The 18,725-nt window shown below is 41.8% G+C and overlaps 1 protein-coding gene across 2 annotated transcripts in view; it reads right to left on the minus strand.

Annotated features, from left to right (window-relative positions):
- EXT2 (exostosin glycosyltransferase 2) overlaps positions 1-18,725 on the minus strand; it is a 110,843-nt gene that overhangs the window by 77,796 nt on the left and 14,322 nt on the right. For both annotated transcript variants that reach the window (XM_025209864.1, XM_006028431.3), the window contains exons 4-7: positions 16,878-16,994; positions 13,596-13,791; positions 10,667-10,806; positions 9,383-9,476 (exon numbers count right to left, since the gene is read on the minus strand). In XM_025209864.1, coding sequence (XP_025065649.1) covers positions 9,383-9,476; positions 10,667-10,806; positions 13,596-13,791; positions 16,878-16,994 — 547 coding nt within the window. The remainder of the gene's footprint in view (positions 1-9,382; positions 9,477-10,666; positions 10,807-13,595; positions 13,792-16,877; positions 16,995-18,725) is intronic.

Raw genomic sequence — 18,725 nt, forward strand, 5'->3', positions numbered from 1 at the left:
CACCCAGCCACAGGTTTCAGATAGACCCACAATTGCACCCAATTGGCAACTCAACTGCTCAAATTCCAGCAAGCCCCAGTTGAGCAAATTCTACCCTTTTTAGCCCTTCTCCCATGCCTTTCAGCCAGTACAGGTGCAGCAGCCAGGGCTAGCTGCAGTTACCATGGCTTATTAACCCTTTCCAAGTCTGCATGGGCTTTGTAAACCCCAACAGAGAATCACACACTTCTAGGAAAAATATTTTAGAAAATGTTTCAGCATTTTTTTTACTGATTAACTGGGGGCCATTTCCTTTGTTTTCTCCATCTCTAATGTCTGGCACTTAAGTCATTACGAATTCAACTGTACAGAGTTTGTGGAAAGCATATGAATACCTGAAAACTTAAAATAGCTTTTTTCAACAAAAACAGCGCAGTTCAGAGATTCAATAACTTACCTTGACTTACGAGGAAAGGCTGAAAGAACTAGTTATTTAGTCTGGGGAAGAGAAGACTGGGGCGGGGGGATTTAATAAAAGCCTTCAAATATCTGAAAAGCAACTACAGAGAAGATGGAGACAAAGCCTTAGGGCACAGGACTAGGAGTAATGGCCTCAAACTGCAGCAAAGGAAATTTAGGTTGAAGATCAAGAGGAACTGTCTGACTATGAGGATAGTCAAACACTGGACAGGCTACCTAGAGAAGCTGTGGAATCTCCAATCCTGGAAACTTTCAAGAGCAGGTTATATAGACAGATGGCTAAGAATGTTTACTTGAGGATGATCCCGAGGATGGGGCTGAACTAGATGACCTTACGAAGTCCCTTCCAGCCTTCAGCCTAAATGTTCAGACCTTAACATAGACATAGTAAATGTGATCTCCACTGGGTACCTGTGTATGAAACACCTATGCCTAGTCCTGCAGAATTAGGAATTAGGTGGAAAGACTTCATGGCTCAGAAGGCAATCAAGTAAGCTGCAACGGAAACATTCTGGCTCAAGATACAGGACCTGAATCCTGTCCGAGGGCTATACAAAGTGAAGAAGAAACAAAGTCAAGGAGATGTGGGAATGATTTATCATTTGTGCATTTCTCTTTGCTTCTAAGTCAGCAGCAATGATGGTTTCACAGCACTGTGCAAAGGCTACCCACTTTCTTAAAACTACAGCATACGACATTCACTAGCATACCACACACTCCTTTTTGTCCCAAAACTGGGGTGGTCATCTTAGTCAGGGAAGCTGATTTTTCAAGACAGAAGGAGGGTGACACTGTTCTCTAATATGTGGCCGCCTTCTTCTGGCTCAGCAGGCGGGGAGGGAAGGGGAGGAGAGAAGGAGACAGGGAGAAAAGCAAACTGCAGTAGGCTCCAGAGCAGGGACTCCAGGCAGACCAGCCAGCAAGCTCACAGCACATGTGGAGCTCCAAGCAGGAGCTCTGCTGAGATGCCATACAGCTGTGAGAGCTCCCTGTGAATGCACTGCACAGCTAAAGGTGGTGGGGGTTGCAACTGCACTGTGTCCTCTCCTGCTCCAACCTACTAACCAGGGAAGCTGCGATCACAATAGCCCAGTGAATTAGGACCCAGCACAGGAGTCTGATGCCTGTCCAAATGGAGAAGTAAGCCTTAGCTGTGATGGGAAATAACTTGGAAAGTTAGAATTAGTTAAGAAGGAGGTGGAAAACAGTAGGTGAGTGCACATGAGCAATTCAAAAATGCAAAATAAACTTGCTTTATCACCTGCTATCACCTCGGCATCTGGAATTTTATGAAAGATATAGTCCAGGAAGGAAACTGTTTCAAACAAAACCCTCAACCATGCCTACTGGCGTCAGAATGCCTCGATTCCAGAGTACAGGAATCATTTCCATAGCAACTTTAATCCCGGGATATCAAAGCACTTTATAAAAATTAATACATCTCAACCCAACATTGTTATACTCACTTTACTGCTGAACTAGTTCCAACATAGGCTTCAATTTAATCACTGTCAAAGTTCTTTATACTGTAACAGTGAGGAGAAGAACGTGGCTTGTCATGATTCTATTTTCCCCCAAAGTACAAAAAAATCATTTTAACCAGAAACTGACAGGTGCAAAAGATCTCACAAGTAGTAAAATGATGCACTAATCACAAGGCCAGTGACATTCAGGCAGATGCACCACCTAATAGGGATAAGAATCACACAGCTGCAATGAAAGAAGAAAGCAGGACATGCCTTGTTAAGTATTACTAAATAATGTAATTCACATGCAAACAAGTGACAAATAATTCTTTAAAACTGTACAAGGACATAATACAGAAAAATAATCCCCACAGATACAGAGTAGAAAACACAAGAAGATATAGTTAAACCAAATAAATAGTAGTAATGTTTACTAGAGATCACAGTGGAAAGCACTAGAGAAGCAGAATGAGGGGGGAGGGGAGGAGGCAGGTGACCCACAGCTGAAAGCAGTATCAACAAGTCTTCAACTCATCTGCAGAGGGGTATCTGCAAACACTTTTATTAGTCAGGCTCCAGGTTAGCAACTCTTTGCCTGCACAGCAAGGCTGAATGTTACTCACCTGCCAGCCTTGCCTTGGAACTTAGCACCTGCCATCTCAAAAAGACAAATCCCTACTGTGAATCCTTTTTCCCCATCACCAGCCCCTGAAGTCTTACATTGTGATAAATGTCTGTGTATTAATTAATGCTTGCATACTGCCACAAATGTGCAGAATATAATCTAAGCAGGCAACGAGGAATAGCAGCGATTTGAAAGAGTTTAGAGTGTGAAGATTTTGGTAAGTCACATAACTTCAGATGTGATGGTTCTAACCAAAGGAGTTGCAAGATTCTTTTTTCAGAACAGAGGAAGGCAAATGTGTTTTTAACCTGTGTGTCAAGGGCCATCTTTAATAAGTAATCACCACACTGTGAAACTGATGGAGCAGAAGGAAACAGACAGCTGTGGGGCAGGTGGTGGTTTATTTGTTATGAATTAATGATGTGAAACAATCCTTTTTTTTTTTTTGCTATTCAGCGTAACACTAGTCCGTAGGTATTATTGTCTGAAGATACGATCTGGAAATATCACAAAACCATTCATCACCAGGAGTATTTCACAGTTGCTCACTGGGATTCCACTAATAAATAAGGTTGACAGTGCGTGAAACGCATAGATAATCTGTGCATGTGTCCTCAGCATGCAGGAGACAGTGTTGAATTTGGGAAGATGAGAAGAAGGTAGACAGAGAATCTATTGACAGAGTTTACCACAATTTCATCCCAACATTACCAGCTAAAACATGCCAGCATATTCTCCAGAGATACAGAGCAATCACAATATAAGAGGACACTGGCACTGAGGTGAGATTTTCAATCCCGCTGAAAAAGAATTGGAGCTCTAACGTACTCAGCGATACTCTGGAACTTACAACAATGATTGCTCTCTGACCATTTTTAGACCAGCTGACTTCACTTTGAAAGTTAATGACACTCTCCAAACAAACATACTAGCCTGACTTGGTGGAAAGGAAAAAACTTGAAACAGCTGTTTGCTGGGTACTAAAATACATAAAGATTATGGTAAATGAGCTATTTTAAAACAGCAGCCTATAGAGAGCTAGCAGATAAAGAAGTTTTTTAAATATTTTTAAATGTGTTTCAAAGTACCTGACGAAAAGACACTGTGTATATTAGAGAGAAAAATATGCTATACAATGTATTCTACCTATATGCATATCAAATACATGCATAAAAACACCAGTTTCAATTTTTATCTGTTGTTTCTGTTATAACAAACATTGGTTATCTGCATAATGGTTAGGTGCAGAGCTCTTCAACCCTAGTATCTACCTGGTAATGTCACTGTACTCCATTTAACCACATAATTGGTGAAACTGAATAAAAGCCTCAATTTCAAGGCTTCTAAAACACTTCTCAACTGATTAGATACCATCTATTTCAGCAGTGCTATTAGAGGCTGATAGAGCTATGAAAAATAAAAGTAACAAACCTTAATGAGGTGCAAAAACCTTAGCAGACACTGTTCCTGTAATTATTAAGCACTGTTTACAATTAGTTTGGGTAAATGTATAGCCTTTTCTCAGTCCCCAGACATTCGCTTTAACAGAGTCTATTTATATAAATACATGTACGTTTTTATAGTTTTGCACATTATACATTATTTGGACTGTAGCTGAGCTCCCAATATATTAAGTACTTCCCGTACATAGGAAAACTTTCCTTGCTCTGAAAAGATAGCTTCTGATTTAGCAAGATGGTTAACTCTGAAAATCACAATATATAACAGTTACACATTTTTGAATGAGTTGGTCTTTAAGCAAGCCTGCCCTGCCTTCTGTCCGATTTGAAAGTAACATGGCTAAGTACTTCTCTCAACACGTAGCGGATTATTCATGTTAATTTTGAGTTTTATTAATTTAAATCAAATTAACTTCAAAACCCCTGATTTCCATATAACCCAAACAATATTACATTTCTTACAAGCACCACAGAGAAGCTACTTTTCCTTGTGGTCTCCGTTAGTGAACCAAAAGGCGGCAGCCAACATAGTTAACCACTGTGGAGTGACTAAAGGGGAAATGAGACCTCTGATGGCTGTTATGATATTTGCAGAAGACTCTCCCTGTATATGGAACAAAGACAAGCTAGTCATAGAAATCAGACCTGAAATAAATTTACCTCTCTGTTCCACTATACAGAGCACTGTACCATACCTTACACACAGTATAGCATCCAGTAATGTCTAGCTTGAGGCAGTTAAAGGGAGCCTCTCAATCTTGTGAGACTAATTCACAGGCAAAAAGTCTTACCATTAGTTAATATTTCCTTATTTCTAAATTTTATCTTCTGAATCCTAATTCCAGCTCCTTGAATCACTTACAACAGCATTTTCTACTCCTTAAAACTTGTGAGCATAACGGGGGAGGAAAGACAGCTTTGGAGCTAAAGTTGTACACACAAACTCCAGAGACCTGCATTCAATCCCTGCTGTGCAAGGGAATTTTTGTATGATTTCAGGCAGGTTATTTAAGGACAAATTTGTTAAGATATTTTGGTACTCAACTTGTATTTTGGTGTATAATTCCCATTTGAATAAATATCTTTGGTGTCTTAGTTCGTCACTTCTACAATAAGGAGAGCAATATTTCCATACCTTAGAAAGGTGTTACATGGATATACATATTTAACACTTGTAAGACATTGAGAGACAAGTGGGCATGTTAACACTTTTGACACAAGTATTTGGCACACATCTCTTTTTCCCTTTCTGACCCCAGCTGTAATTATATTTTAGTATCAGTTAGGTGCTTTGAATATAAACTAATCCTGCCGCATGCTAATTCTGTAACTAGAGTCTTTCCCAAGACATTCTGTCACCCCTATAGAACTTCATATGGCTAACAATTTTGCTGACCAGTTCAAATGAAATACTCATTGTGGCAGGCCAGTAGGAGGGGCTCCTGTGCTGAGCCACACACCTCACTGCGCCCAACAACCTTCCAGGCTCTGAGTGCCTCCCTAGGGTTGCCTCACATCTGGCCGACCCCCTTCTTACAGCACACCTGCTAGCCTGGGGGTAGAGCTGTCACCACCCAGGGACGGCTTGATTCTGGCACAGTATCCCCTGGGAAACACAAGCCTAGTAGCCCTCGAGGATACTTGACTCACTTCAAGAACTTGGGGTGCTTCCCTGTTGGAAGCACAAGCAGTGGTCTTAGTCAGTCGAACCAAGGGGACCCCAAGGCATGATCTAGACCCACTCCCAAGAATTCTCCCACTCTAAGTACAAAGGAGAACTGTACTGGTTAGAAGGAGTAGGGTTGGAATAGGGTATAGAGTTGAGTAGTATCAGAGAAATCCCATAGAGCAAACAGGGTGGCTGGAGTAGCTTTTGATCACGCATCTGAGTTACTACAAGCTACATATCTAGTTAGATCTCAGGTAGCTTACTCACAAGTATCATCCAGAGGCAGATGGAGATGCCCTCTGGAGGCAGGTAGTTCCTTGATCATGAGTTTTGAGAGAGAGAATAGGTTTCAGATGGTCCAGCTCTTCTCTCTCTCTCTCTGAGTTTTCCTCATGGCTGTGCCCCTCCTTCTGGGCAACTTAACTTATATAGCCCTTATGACCTTATTTACCTGGTCCAATGGAGGCCAGCACCTGTTGGCTGCTAGCCAACCAATATGAAATGCATCACTGGTTGCCGGGCAGACTGGCAGAGTCTCTAGCCCACCAGGGAGCCCAAGCCCCTCAACCAGGTATGTGATGCCAGTCACATAGGCAGAGGAAGCAGGTTTCCCCACTCCCTCAGGAATGTATCCAGCTCAGGTTACCTAAAGAGATAGGGTAAGGTGTGCAACCTCTGCAGAGCCCATACTAACCAAATTGCCACAGAGCAGAGTTTTTGGGGAGAAACAGAGGTGGCCTACTGCCACACACATATGCACACAGGAACTCCCAGCTCAAAGCAACTCCCAGCTCAAAGCTAACTCTTCATAGTACCAACTCTTTACCAAAAAGCTCCACTGGACAGAAATGGGAGTCAAACTTGTTTAACCATGTTCTTGACTCTGCCCAATTCATCCCGTGGCCTTAGACAAATCACCATCTCACTGGGCCTGCACTTTCCCAGTCATAAAACAGGTACAGGCACTCTCACAGCAATCAGCCAGCTTAATTCAGGTATGGAATACACTCTGTGAGTACTCTCTCTCATCCAAAAGTTATGTTTATAGACAACTCCAGTGTCAGAGGCATTCCTCAATCTCTCCCTTAAAGCCATTTAGATATGTAAAGGGCGAAATTACACATAGATGTATGAGTTTCTTAGAAAATTATTTTCACTTGCACACGAAGTGATAAAAAAATTTCACTCTGGGGGAATTTGAGTTACTGTGTATTGAGAAAGCAAGGGGAAGACAGGAAATAATATAATTACCAAAAAAAGAATTGGACCAGGCTTCAGAGGTTAGCACCATTGCTGCTAATGACAAGTGTCATCATATCTTTAAGAGGCAGTTGGGAATTAGATTTTACATTTCATAGAATTTGCTGCAATCTAAACTGTGTTGGCCTTGACCACTATTAACACAAAATCCCATTCTCTATTTCATAAGAGCATATCTCTATCCCATAAGGTCAAGCTGGCAACCAGAATAAAGGAGAACAAAAAGTACTTCTATAAATGCATAGGGAGCAAGAAAAAAAAAATAAATCAGGCTCCACTGTGGAACCCCTACTGAATACTCAGGGACAGCCCAGTAAATCCCAGCAAAAAGGCAGAACTCCTAAATATATACCTCACATCAGTATTCCTTAAATCGAATGGGGGCGGTTCACCTGACCAGAGGCCCAAGGAATATAGGGAAGACAACAGACTACATTAAATCAGTCCCGAACAGACGAGGGATCTTCTGCAACACTTGGATGTTTTCAGGTCTCCCGGACCAGATGACCTGCATCCAAGAGTCCTGAAAGAACTGGCTGAGCTTATAGCAGCATCACTGGAAATGTTGTCCGGAGAGTCATGGAACTCAGCAGTGGTCCCTGACGACTGGAAGAGGGCCAACGTAGTGCACATCTTCTAGAGAGGGAAGAGGGATGACCCTGCAAACTACAGACCGGTCAGTCTGGCTTTGGTCCTGGGTAAAATTTTTGAAAAATTTGTTAAGAAGACCATCACTTAATTACAAGCTGGTAACTGATGGGGTGTTAAGAAACAACCAGCACAGCTCTGTCAAGGGTAGATCATACCTGACAAACCTGGTGTCCTTCTACGACCAGGTAACTAAACATCTGGACAAGGGACACAAGGTTGATGTCAATTACCTAGACTTCAGTAAAGCCTTTGATTCTGTTTCCCATGGTAGTCTCTCAACCAAACTGAAGAGTACTACTGGGCTGGACCAGTCTACAGTGAGGTGAGTGGACAACTGGCTTAGAGGCTGAACCCAGACAGTTGTAATCGATGGGATGGCCTCATCCTGGAGGGCCGTCTCCAGTGGTGTCCCCCAGGGATCAGTGCTCGGACCCATGCTCTTTAACATGTTTATTAATGTCTTGGATGAGGGGGTGGAAAGCTCAATGATTAAGTTTGCAGATGATACCAAGCTGTAAGGAAACGCGGGCACTTCAGAGGATAGGGCAAAGATCCAGAACAACTTTGACAGACTGGATTTATGGGCTGAACAGAATCAGATGAGGTTTAACAGGAAGAAGTGCAAGGTCCTTCACCTGGGCAGGAAGAACCTTCACCATAACTACACAATGGGTGGTGGTCCACTGGCTGGCACAGCATCTGAATAGGACCTGGGAGTCATGATAGACTGGAAGATGAACATGAGCCAACAGTGCAACGAGGCTGCCAGAAGGGGAAACAGAACTGTGGTGTGCATCAGCCGATGTGTCGCTAATAGCTCCAAGGAGGAGCTCCTCCCTCTGTATTTGGCACTGGTGAGGCCACAGCTGGAGTATTATGTCCAGTTCTGGGCACTGCATTTCAAAAAGGAAATAGATAAGCTTGAGAAGGTACAAAGAAGGGCCACCCATATGATTAGAGGCATGGAGGATAAGCTCTAGGTCTAGATGAAAAGACTCCGGGAACTGGGCCTGTTCAGTGTGAGTAAGAGAAGGCTGAGAAGTGACCTGATAGCTGCCTACAAGTACATCAGGGGTGAGCATCAGGATCTAGAGGAGCAACTTTTCAGGAAGGCACCACAAGAGAGGACAAGGACCAATGGCCACAAGCTAATTGAAGGTAAATTCAGGCTGGACATAAGAAAAAAAAAATTCTCTGAAAGGCTTCACCAGAATCTGGAACACACTCCCAGCAGAGGTGGTGCAGTCCCCATCCATGAAGGTGTTCACAATGAGACTGGATAAGCACCTTGTTGAGCTCATCTGAGCCCAATAACTTCCTGCCCATGGCAGAGCACCGGACTTGCAGGTCCTTTCTGGTCCTATGATTCCATGATATATGTTCACATGACATGCTGTAGAAATTCCAGGTTTGGAGTTTGGGTAACTGAATTTTTGCTCAGAAGTTCTTCTACAGTTGCAATCATATACAGTATTCTTTACTTTCTGACATAAAATGTAGTGCAATATTGCTAAACAGCTGTTCTGCAAATTTAGCTGCACCAAGAATGGGTAAACCGATCTTTGTAAATACAATATTTAAAAGTGTTCAGGTTACTGTGTAAACATCAGTTCCTGTATTTTAGTGCATACAAGAAGACAACTGAACAAACTGAATATTAATAATAAAGGAATATGCACATCACTTAACTTACACCCTATCTTAACTGGCATACATACCCACTATTTCTATATATGAAGTAATATTTAATATGGTGACCATGATAAGGTTTAAATTCTATAATCTATTTTACCTGTCTCTGCATCTCTTCAGTCTGTCGTTGGGGAATGCTTTGCAGAATGCTGTACACTTCATGCATCTTTTCTTCTGGTATTATAACAGAGGCTCTAAATGGAAAAAATTAAGGAGCGAAAGAATAGAAAGAATAAAAAATCCTGTATTTAAACATAAAGGTGGTCCATCTAAACAGACTTCCCATAGTAACGTGGCAAGTACTGGAGATTTCAGAGGAAAAAACCTCCTTGTAAAGCTACTCATTATTTAGTAGGATACCATTCTCCCTAGCCCAGCCAATCAACCCAAGAGTAATGCCCACAAAAAACCCCCAAAAAAGCATGCAGGATATAACCACAAAGCAGTAACATCAATAGCATGATCTAATGTCTTAAGTATGGACTGGAACCCAGGGATTCGAGTTGCAATCCCAGCTATGCCACTTGCTTGTGACCTCAGCGAAGTCACTTAGGAGGGAAAAGGGTGTGTATGCTCTCATGCACACAATTGAGGAACTTGCATGCACAATCCCAGGCTCTCTCATACATTTTGCATGCTTTGTAAACCTTAACTTCTGCAACTCAGTTGTTCCCACTTGTAAAAAAAGGATACTTGTCTTTTTCAAATGCATTTGGAAAATTCAAACTACATTATAAGTAGTAACATATATTGTTTATATTAATTTATATTATAACTTAAATGCATGCCAGGCTATGTGCAAGAAGGCCAGACAGTTCTGTTCCGTAGATGAATGTCCCAGGCTACAAATCAACCAGTCCCAAGAACTAGACAATCTGTGCTGCTCACTATCCTTCCCAACACACATTTGCTTTTCCTTTCCTTTATTTCTTATGCTTGAATACTTTCATAGTCTACACCAGGGATGGCCAAACTGTTGCACATGTGCCACAAGTGACATGGACAGCCTTTGTGCATGACACACAACAGACTGGAGAGGGAGCAGGCAGCAGATTGGCAGCACATAGGGCAGGAAGCAGAAAATAGAGCAACAGATCAGACAGGGAGGACAGGGCAGGGAGCAAAAAGCAGAACAGCAAATTGGGCAGGGAACGAGTATTGGAGTGGCACTCAGAGAGAATTCTGGGTTTATTTTGTGACATGCCTGCTAAAAAAATTGGCCCCCACTGGTCTACACTTACTCACCCTACTATCAGCATTCTACTCAATACTCTGTGTACTTCCTTGTTCCTTCATCTATGTGTTGTGAGATTTCAAATGGTTTGGCTTTATTGCATGCCACAAAAGTCAAGGCAAGATCTCTTGCAGAGCAATAAGTACAAACCTCTTCCAGTCCAAAACTTCAGAGAAAGGTAAAATATAGGAGTCAGCAATGATGACAGGGACACAGCCAGCCTGAAGCACATCACTTAACACAGCCTGCCCCAGGCGGGCACCACGCAGCACGACACAAAATGTAGCTTCCTGTTGGCAAACAGAAACCAACAGAGATATCAGAGATAAAAAAATAAATATTATACTGTGACAATTTATACTTCCATGCACTCACCTCTGGAGATGCTAGTTAAAAGGAAAACAGGTTTGCTCTTTGCTATCATAATGCTCTCATTTATAAGACTAAAAATAAGCTTGCAACTTTATTCTGCATTGGTCCACGAGTGTAAGGGGCAGAAATGAAGACTGCATGAATCCAATAAGGTGTTTCTATCTTCAGTGCAGTAACCTTAATATTGAAAGTTTTAATGCATCAAAAAGGACAAACTAAAAATGCCAACTCTTTAAAAATCTTAATAGTTGAATATGATCATGATTGTTCCTCTAGAATTATACATATGTTCTTTAGGATATCAGTGAAGATAACCCAAGACAAACTTTTCCCCCTGTTGATATACACTTAAAAAATCTGATTATATCAACACCGGTTCAAAAACACTTAATGTACAATTGGAGAAGAGGAGATTGGTTAAAAGACTGGTAGTAGACCATAAATACATTTTCACCTCCGGCTACCTAGCTCAGAACATTATCGAGTTGAAGTTAAATTGACAGCTGTTCAGTTGGCCATGTCAAAAGTTCTCTGGTCTTGGTCCAGTACCAAAAATTCAGGTAGCCACAAAAGACAACATTTCTATTGGCACTAATTTGCAACATGGTTGGTATCCATAGAAGAAAGGTCAAGAACCAAGACTAAACTGTATTCTTACCTTACGCGTAGCCTTGTCAGGAAAGTTGGGGGGGGGGGGGGGGGGGGGGGCAGTATGCTGTACCTGTCACATGCTTCCAGAGCTGAGAGACTAGAATTTTTCCCCAGTCCCAAAAATCATATTAAAATAGTTCACAGGTTGTTTTTTTTAAAATAAGATTAGGGCACTATAATCTATGAGTCCAAGAAAAGAGCAGGAACAAAGTAGAGAAGGGGGTTCATAGTCTTACAAGCAAGGCACTCAGTTTGCTTTCTGTAGGGGACAATGAAATACCAGCACTAGAAATCTTTGTCTCCTTATTTGCTTCCCAATAAAGTTATGAAATATATGTCCATCTCAGCACTGCACTGAACAGCTGTAAAACCCCAGCCAAAAGACGACCTGAACAGGAAGCATTAACAACCTAACAGCCCAAGTGTCTGTCTAATAGGAAGCCAGTAAAACCAAGTGCAGGAAAGGATCTACTGAGATCACGGTCCTCTGATTTTTGTGGAGGAAAAAAAACAAGGATGGGCGTGGGGGTGGAGTGAGCAACTAAGTGAGAAGAAGAAAAAGAAAGGAGCAACACACATTTTAAACATACACTCGACAGACCACAGGGCAGCAGGTGGAAGGCTCTGGTAAGGTCTGAGAGAATTAAAAAAAAAGAAGAGTCCCAGATGTGGACACACATGCTCATCTGCCCAGATAACCATTTTTCCTGTCTAGACAAAGGTTACTATAAATAGATCTCCTCGCATCACCACTGTTATCAGCCAGACATTCCAAAGGGAGATGCGGAGCTCTGCAAAGGAAAGTATTTTAACAATCTCGGCATGTGCCAGCTCTTTTCTGAGTTAAAAAAATATCCCCTTGCTTGCAATCCTTGAGCAATCCAGTCTGCATGTGAAGAAGCAAAGCAAACAGACTTTTTTTTCCCTTCTGGCTGAAGTTTTCGGGACTTGGGATGACCCTTCCCCTCCCTCTCCTCCTCCACCACATGGAATTTTAAACATCTTTCCTGCAAAACATAACAGAGCTGGTGGAAATTTTGCTTTTCCTCCATGTATTTGTTGTTTTATCATCATTTGTTGAAGTTCAAAGATAGATTATATGCTGGCCAGAGACGGAGTGCAGCACGATACTCACCCACTGCCTGATGGCACAGTTCACTTCACCACACCACGTGCCAAAGCACCTCTCTCTCAGGGAATTGCCAGGAGACACAGGGGTCTGAGAAAGCCTATCTGGTTTTATCTTCACTGACACATCAAAAGCCCTCTGGAAGTTGGGCCAAGGCCATCAAACACATTTCACCTAGATGTTTTTATAGCTGCATGCTGTCAAATCTTCTAGCTCAGTTTGTCATATCTATACAGGGAACTCTGTGGGGTTTTTTTTAAACTACTAAACTGCATACAAAAATAAAACCTGACAGACTTTAATAAAACACGGATCTCATTTACCCAAACAAATCTACACAATACTCCTTCCAAACTCATTTTAATCTTCCTTCTGCATGTGACAAAGAAGCCCTCTGTTTTCAAGCACTGCCTAACATGGATTGGATTGACAGAGACAAGAAGAAACATAAAACCCGACTGCCTGACTATTTATGGTCAGTTTGCACATTAAGTAAAATTCCCAGTGCCTTTCTGTGCTGGCCACTGTAAGTCAGATGATATATTTCTGCCCCAGCAAAAATCTGCCCAATATTTCCACTGTCCTAATGTTATCTTCATTTCCCATCTTAACCCTATGTAGTGCACTGTTACGCAGCTACCATATCCACTCCAGAAATGGTTACCTCTCGGAAGCAGCTAAAGCAATCCAGAGTAGCCTATTAATTGAAGTTCATAGTTTATTTCTGGCTCTTCAAAATCAAAAACTATTCAAAAACTAAAACTAAGAACAACTTTACTTCAGTCAAGTTAACAGACTAGTCATACTCTGACACTTTCAGGAATTTAGTTGAAAATCAAAGAAGTGTCCTCCCCTACTTATACAAGACAGGGCTTCCATGACTAATGTCAAACATTAGGTGAGATTTTAGAGACGGAGAGGCCTTACCTGAAGCACCTGAGGGTAATCAAAGACCTGGTTCCTGTTACAACGTTTACGAATAGATGGGACTCCCTCTGAAAGATTTGTGCATTTGTCCAGAATCAGCACAGATTCCCCATTCTCAGCTTGAAGAGCCTCCAAGTCAAAGCGATACTCTGGATGCAAAGCCATTTGCGATGAAAGGATGAAGTACCTGCGGGGACTGAACCGAAGAAGCAAGGTTACCTGACATTTCCGTAAGTTGCTCCTGTAAAGACTCTGAAACACATTTCTATCAACTTTGGTCCAGATAAATCCAGATTACTTAGCCACTGCACGCACTGCAAGGCTTTCTTTTGCTTATTTGTTTAAACTTCCAGCATTCATGGAGGAACCCGGACGGAAGTTAGAAAGGGTTCTGATGCAGTTTAATTATACTTGGGTCAGATCCAGTTATAATTACATAGACAACTGGCAGTATATATTAATGGATCAGTACAGCACACTGTTTCACATACAGCTTAAAATGTATGTAATTTAAGAAGGGCTCCCCTCAGTTTAGGACAGGCAATTCTCCCAAGTTTCATGAACTGAAATAAAAATGGCTCTGCAAAACAGAGAAAGCTAGCCTTTGAACTCAGATTACCGCACTACATAGTCACTAGTTTTAGTTGGTGTAAAACACGTACGACACTTGGGCTGACAAAAGCTGATTTTCTTCCTTGCACTCTGTTTATTTAATTTTGTATTGGTCCAAGATGCTAAAATGACAGCCTCGACCCTCTCTACTTAATGAAACAAGTACGGCAACAACAGTGACAGGACAAATTTCCCTGCACGTGTTTCTATGGGTCATTTCTAAAGATGCAACTTCTGGATCAGAAGATGAAACGTAGCTATGTTGCCCAAAGTGCTCAAACGTTGGTGTCCGACAAATTATTTTTGACAAATTATATATCTAACAAATTATAATTAAAGTTGCTGACACTCCGGATAACGTAATATTAAAATATTATGAAAGTGCTCATTAACAGCTAAGGCCAAGAAATGCAAGGATATACCCTCAAGTTAGATGGTCATAGCTTTAAACTGTGCATTTTATTAAAGCTGGAATACAGCATGCCTTTGTAGTTTTAAGCAATCAGTTAAAAGACAGACTACTCCATTATTCTTCATGCAAGGGAATACACAGCATGTGCCTGCCTGCACATTGCCAAGAAAATTCAGGAAATATGAGGCCTAGATTGAGGAGTCCAATTTCCCTCACTTGATGGCTAAATTTTTTTTTTTTAAATACAGCCCTGAAAAAATACCTAATATAAAGGTAGACACCATCCTGTTGTTCCGCCTGCCCCTTTACCCATCCCCATGCCAGCAAGTTTCGTCACTTCAATTGACAGCTGAAAATGGCAATTTGTTTTTAAATTCTATTTCTATAAGTCTCAAACTGCTCACAATGGCTTGTTGAAATATGTACTATTATAAGCAGTGGATTTATAGCTTTTTGAAGCCAAGGAACTATTAAAAAAGAAAAGGAAACTTAAATTACATTCTCAGTTCAACTCTCTGAAAGAAATAAATATAAAGATTTCCCTTCCAGGCCGGCACAGCTAGTGCAAATGGCCAGCCAGAAGTAACAGAAGATTGTTCATTTTTGTGAAGCAAAATTCTGCCATGAAATTATCAAACTTCCCTAACATCAAAATCTGGCAATCCAAAAATTACTATAAATATATATAAAATTACAAAGTATATCAAGGCTATAGGACAGTGAATATTAAGCAGCTTTTGTCATTCTCTCCACACTTTAACACCAAAGAAAATGAAACTCATTGTTTTTAAAATTATACCAATGGTGACTGGCCACCAGATGGCACTCGGCTACTTCTTTAGTAAGTAAGAACATGGGCAATGAAGGATAACTAAGATAGTTGAGAGTGAGTCCAACTAGCTATCTCTTCTGTTAAGCACTACAAACTAATCATCATACAGACCAGAAATGTATGAAGCAGTCTGTACTTAAAGGGAGTGTAGCTCTCTCTATCTGGTTGAATAACTGCCCTACCAGATGCATTTTGCCTAGGTAAAAGTACAATATTCTCTCCTTTTGCACCTGAGCACAAAAAGAAATTAAAAATACCAAAAAACAACTTGTACTGTACTGCTCCCCTTCAAAAGTGACACAGGCAGATATGCTGGGAGAAATGCACTACCCTTATGAACAATCACAGGCAAACATAAGAATTGCTATTTACTGGCTCAGACCATAGGTCCGTCTTGCCCAGAATCTTGTATCACACAATGGCAGAGAGTGGATAGTGAAAGGGAGAGTGAACAGGGCATGACCAGGGTTTTCTCCACTTCCCTCTCTCACTTGCAGCCTCCAGCATTTAAGATCTAGGAAATTCTAATTCAGAGGCTGTATCCCTAATTCCCATGCTCAATAGCTACTGATGCTCCTTTCCTCCAATAATATGCCCAATCCCTTTTTGAATCTAGCTAAACTGTCAGCTTCCACAAGTGGTGGCAATGAGTTCCCTGCTTTAATTACACGCTGTGTGAAAAAGAACTTCCTTTTGTTAGTTTTAAACTACCTACCTACACGTTTCATTTTGTGACCTCTAGTTCTTGGGTTATATATCTTTGAGTCATAACTGTCACTGTACCCAAAATAATTCTATCCTGCAGTCCTCCAAAAGCAATTGAAAGAACAATGACCTTATCAGCAGGAGGCACAGATAACTGCCACATATAATCAACTTTTAATCTGAAATTTGCTGCATCCCTTTCACCACAGAGGGGCTACCTGATATAGTGGAGGGGTACAAGATAGACATGGTGCAGTTACACAGCGGTAACTACGCGGTATAGTTAGCAGTGCCCCATGTAACAGGTTACTCATCTCCTAAGGGCCAACACTCCACCGGAAATGTAGTTAACAGTACAAATCACAAGCCCTCTCACACAGTTTACTCATCTGTTAAACAGAATAACAGAGGTAAGCAAAATATAATTATTGTCAAGTACTTGCAGCTGCTCAGTTAAAGGCTTGGTTATATAACATCTGCCAAAGTCTTGTACAGGTATCACCTACATTGTAAAGGAAGATCTGTGATGGAACATGTCTCTTACCTTACCAGTAATCCCTGTACATGAATGCAAGTGCACATGCATACCTATAGCAAGTTTATCATCCTGATATCTTATATGTTTCCTCAGTGCCATCAGCAATTTGGCAGCTATAGTCAGATTCTAACCCCACCCCTGTTAAATAACTGTAATCAGTCCAATACACCAGGATCATTTTACCCGGGTACTCTTTCTGGCAATTCGACCTCTGCAGACAATGGGCTATAAACAGGAATGCTGACATCATAGCCTTGTCGATAGGTCCATGTGGAGAAGCCTCCTCCAGCCAACAGAGCCCTGAAAATAGAAAAGAAGAGAAGACTGTAAAGAGAGCACAAAGGATATCTCTCTAATTTCCAGGTCATGTCACTTCGGTCATCATTCCAAAAGTAACTGCTGGCTTCTTGCTCTGAAGTGCAAATGTCTACAAATCCTTTATCAATAGCTTTCCCCAAGCAGTTTTACCTTCATTTTAACCTTCCCCAACTGTTCTACCTAAAAAGAAGAGAATTACAAATATTTTTTAAGTGCAGTGGCAAGTTGCTGTTGAAGGTACTATATTTTGGATGAGATGCAACAACTTAATCATCATTAAAAATCCTGTAGTATATTTGCAAGCCCTTGTTGCAAGCTAGTTTCAGATAAAGTACATCCCTTACTCAGCTGAACATCAGATTTTTCAATCCTTCCCATAAAGTATTATCTGTTGTGGCTTGGAATTGTCAAGCGTCAAGATACTTTTCAGTTACAGATGCAGCGACTTTGTATTTTTACAGTTTAAAGTACTTTTGGATTCTTGGTGGGGAGAGGAGGAAAAGACTAGCCTCATTAGTGCCATTACATAACACAGTCCATTTACACACAGGCACATGGTTCTTACACGTTCAAATGCGAAGCTTTCCCACTTTGACACCTCTGCCAGTGCAATTTGCTGCAGGTTCATCTCTTAAACACAATTTAATGTGTCCACAGTCTTAGTTTTTACATTAATAAATGCCATAAATGCAAACACAATCACAAATAAACCACATTATCTGAAACTAAACCCTTGAAAGCAGATGCAGCTCAGAGACCTGTATAGCGGGAAGCCCAGAATAATAAAAGTTGGTTATTTTAAGATATAATTCACGTTCCCAAAAGGAAGGAACTGACTGGCAGACTGACAACCTATCCATGGCTTTTAATAAATGGGGCAGCTTTCTGCAACATGGAAAGAACGAGCTTTAAGGAAAGGAAGAAAATGTGTGAAGGAGAAAACACTGAACTTTTCTTGTTTCTAGCTGAAACTTATAACGTAGTATATCATATTCCTTATTTCTGCTTGAGCTTCTCTGACATATGCCTTCAGCTAAGCTTTGCCCACAATGGCCATGTGGCATAACGAATGCAATATCCTATTCAAAGAAGACCTGGCTTCAGGGTCTTTCTGACCAGCTACCTGGGCAGCTCATTAGAATCTCCATCCTTTACATTAGAACGGCAGGTTATGCTATAGTATAAACTGGCCTAGGGCAGGGTGCCAAAGATACAGCCTGCAGGCTAAACCCCTCCCCCAACACAAGCCAAATCCAGCACCCATGGTGCCCACTCTGGCTGGCCTGGGATGAGAACTGCATGTGGTGCCTCTTCCAGGACGGATGGCATGTTCAGCATGGGTCCTACAGCAGCTGCTGCATGCAGCAGTTCCAGGGCTGCCAGACCAGGTGCTGGATCCAGCATGTGAAGGGGAGGGGGGGCTGCTCCAAGGGTCCACCTCCACCATGCCAGATATGGCACCCACTCTGGCCAGTCCAGGACTGTGCCACACACAGTGTCCATTCCAGCTGATATGGGACCTGTGCTGCATGCAGTGTCTACCCCAGGCCACCTGGAGCAGGCACCACACACAGCTTGCATCCCAATCCAGCCAGAGCAGGCACCACGTATGGTGCAGCCCTGGACTGGCCAGAGTGAGCACCATGGGCACTAGATCCACCATCTGGGGGAAAGGGTCCATGGGCCTAATCTGGCCCCCAGGGCCGGCCCCAT

Source organism: Alligator sinensis, unplaced genomic scaffold, assembly GCF_000455745.1.
Source record: "Alligator sinensis unplaced genomic scaffold, ASM45574v1 scaffold441_1, whole genome shotgun sequence".
In the NCBI taxonomy this organism is placed as follows: Eukaryota; Metazoa; Chordata; order Crocodylia; family Alligatoridae; genus Alligator; species Alligator sinensis.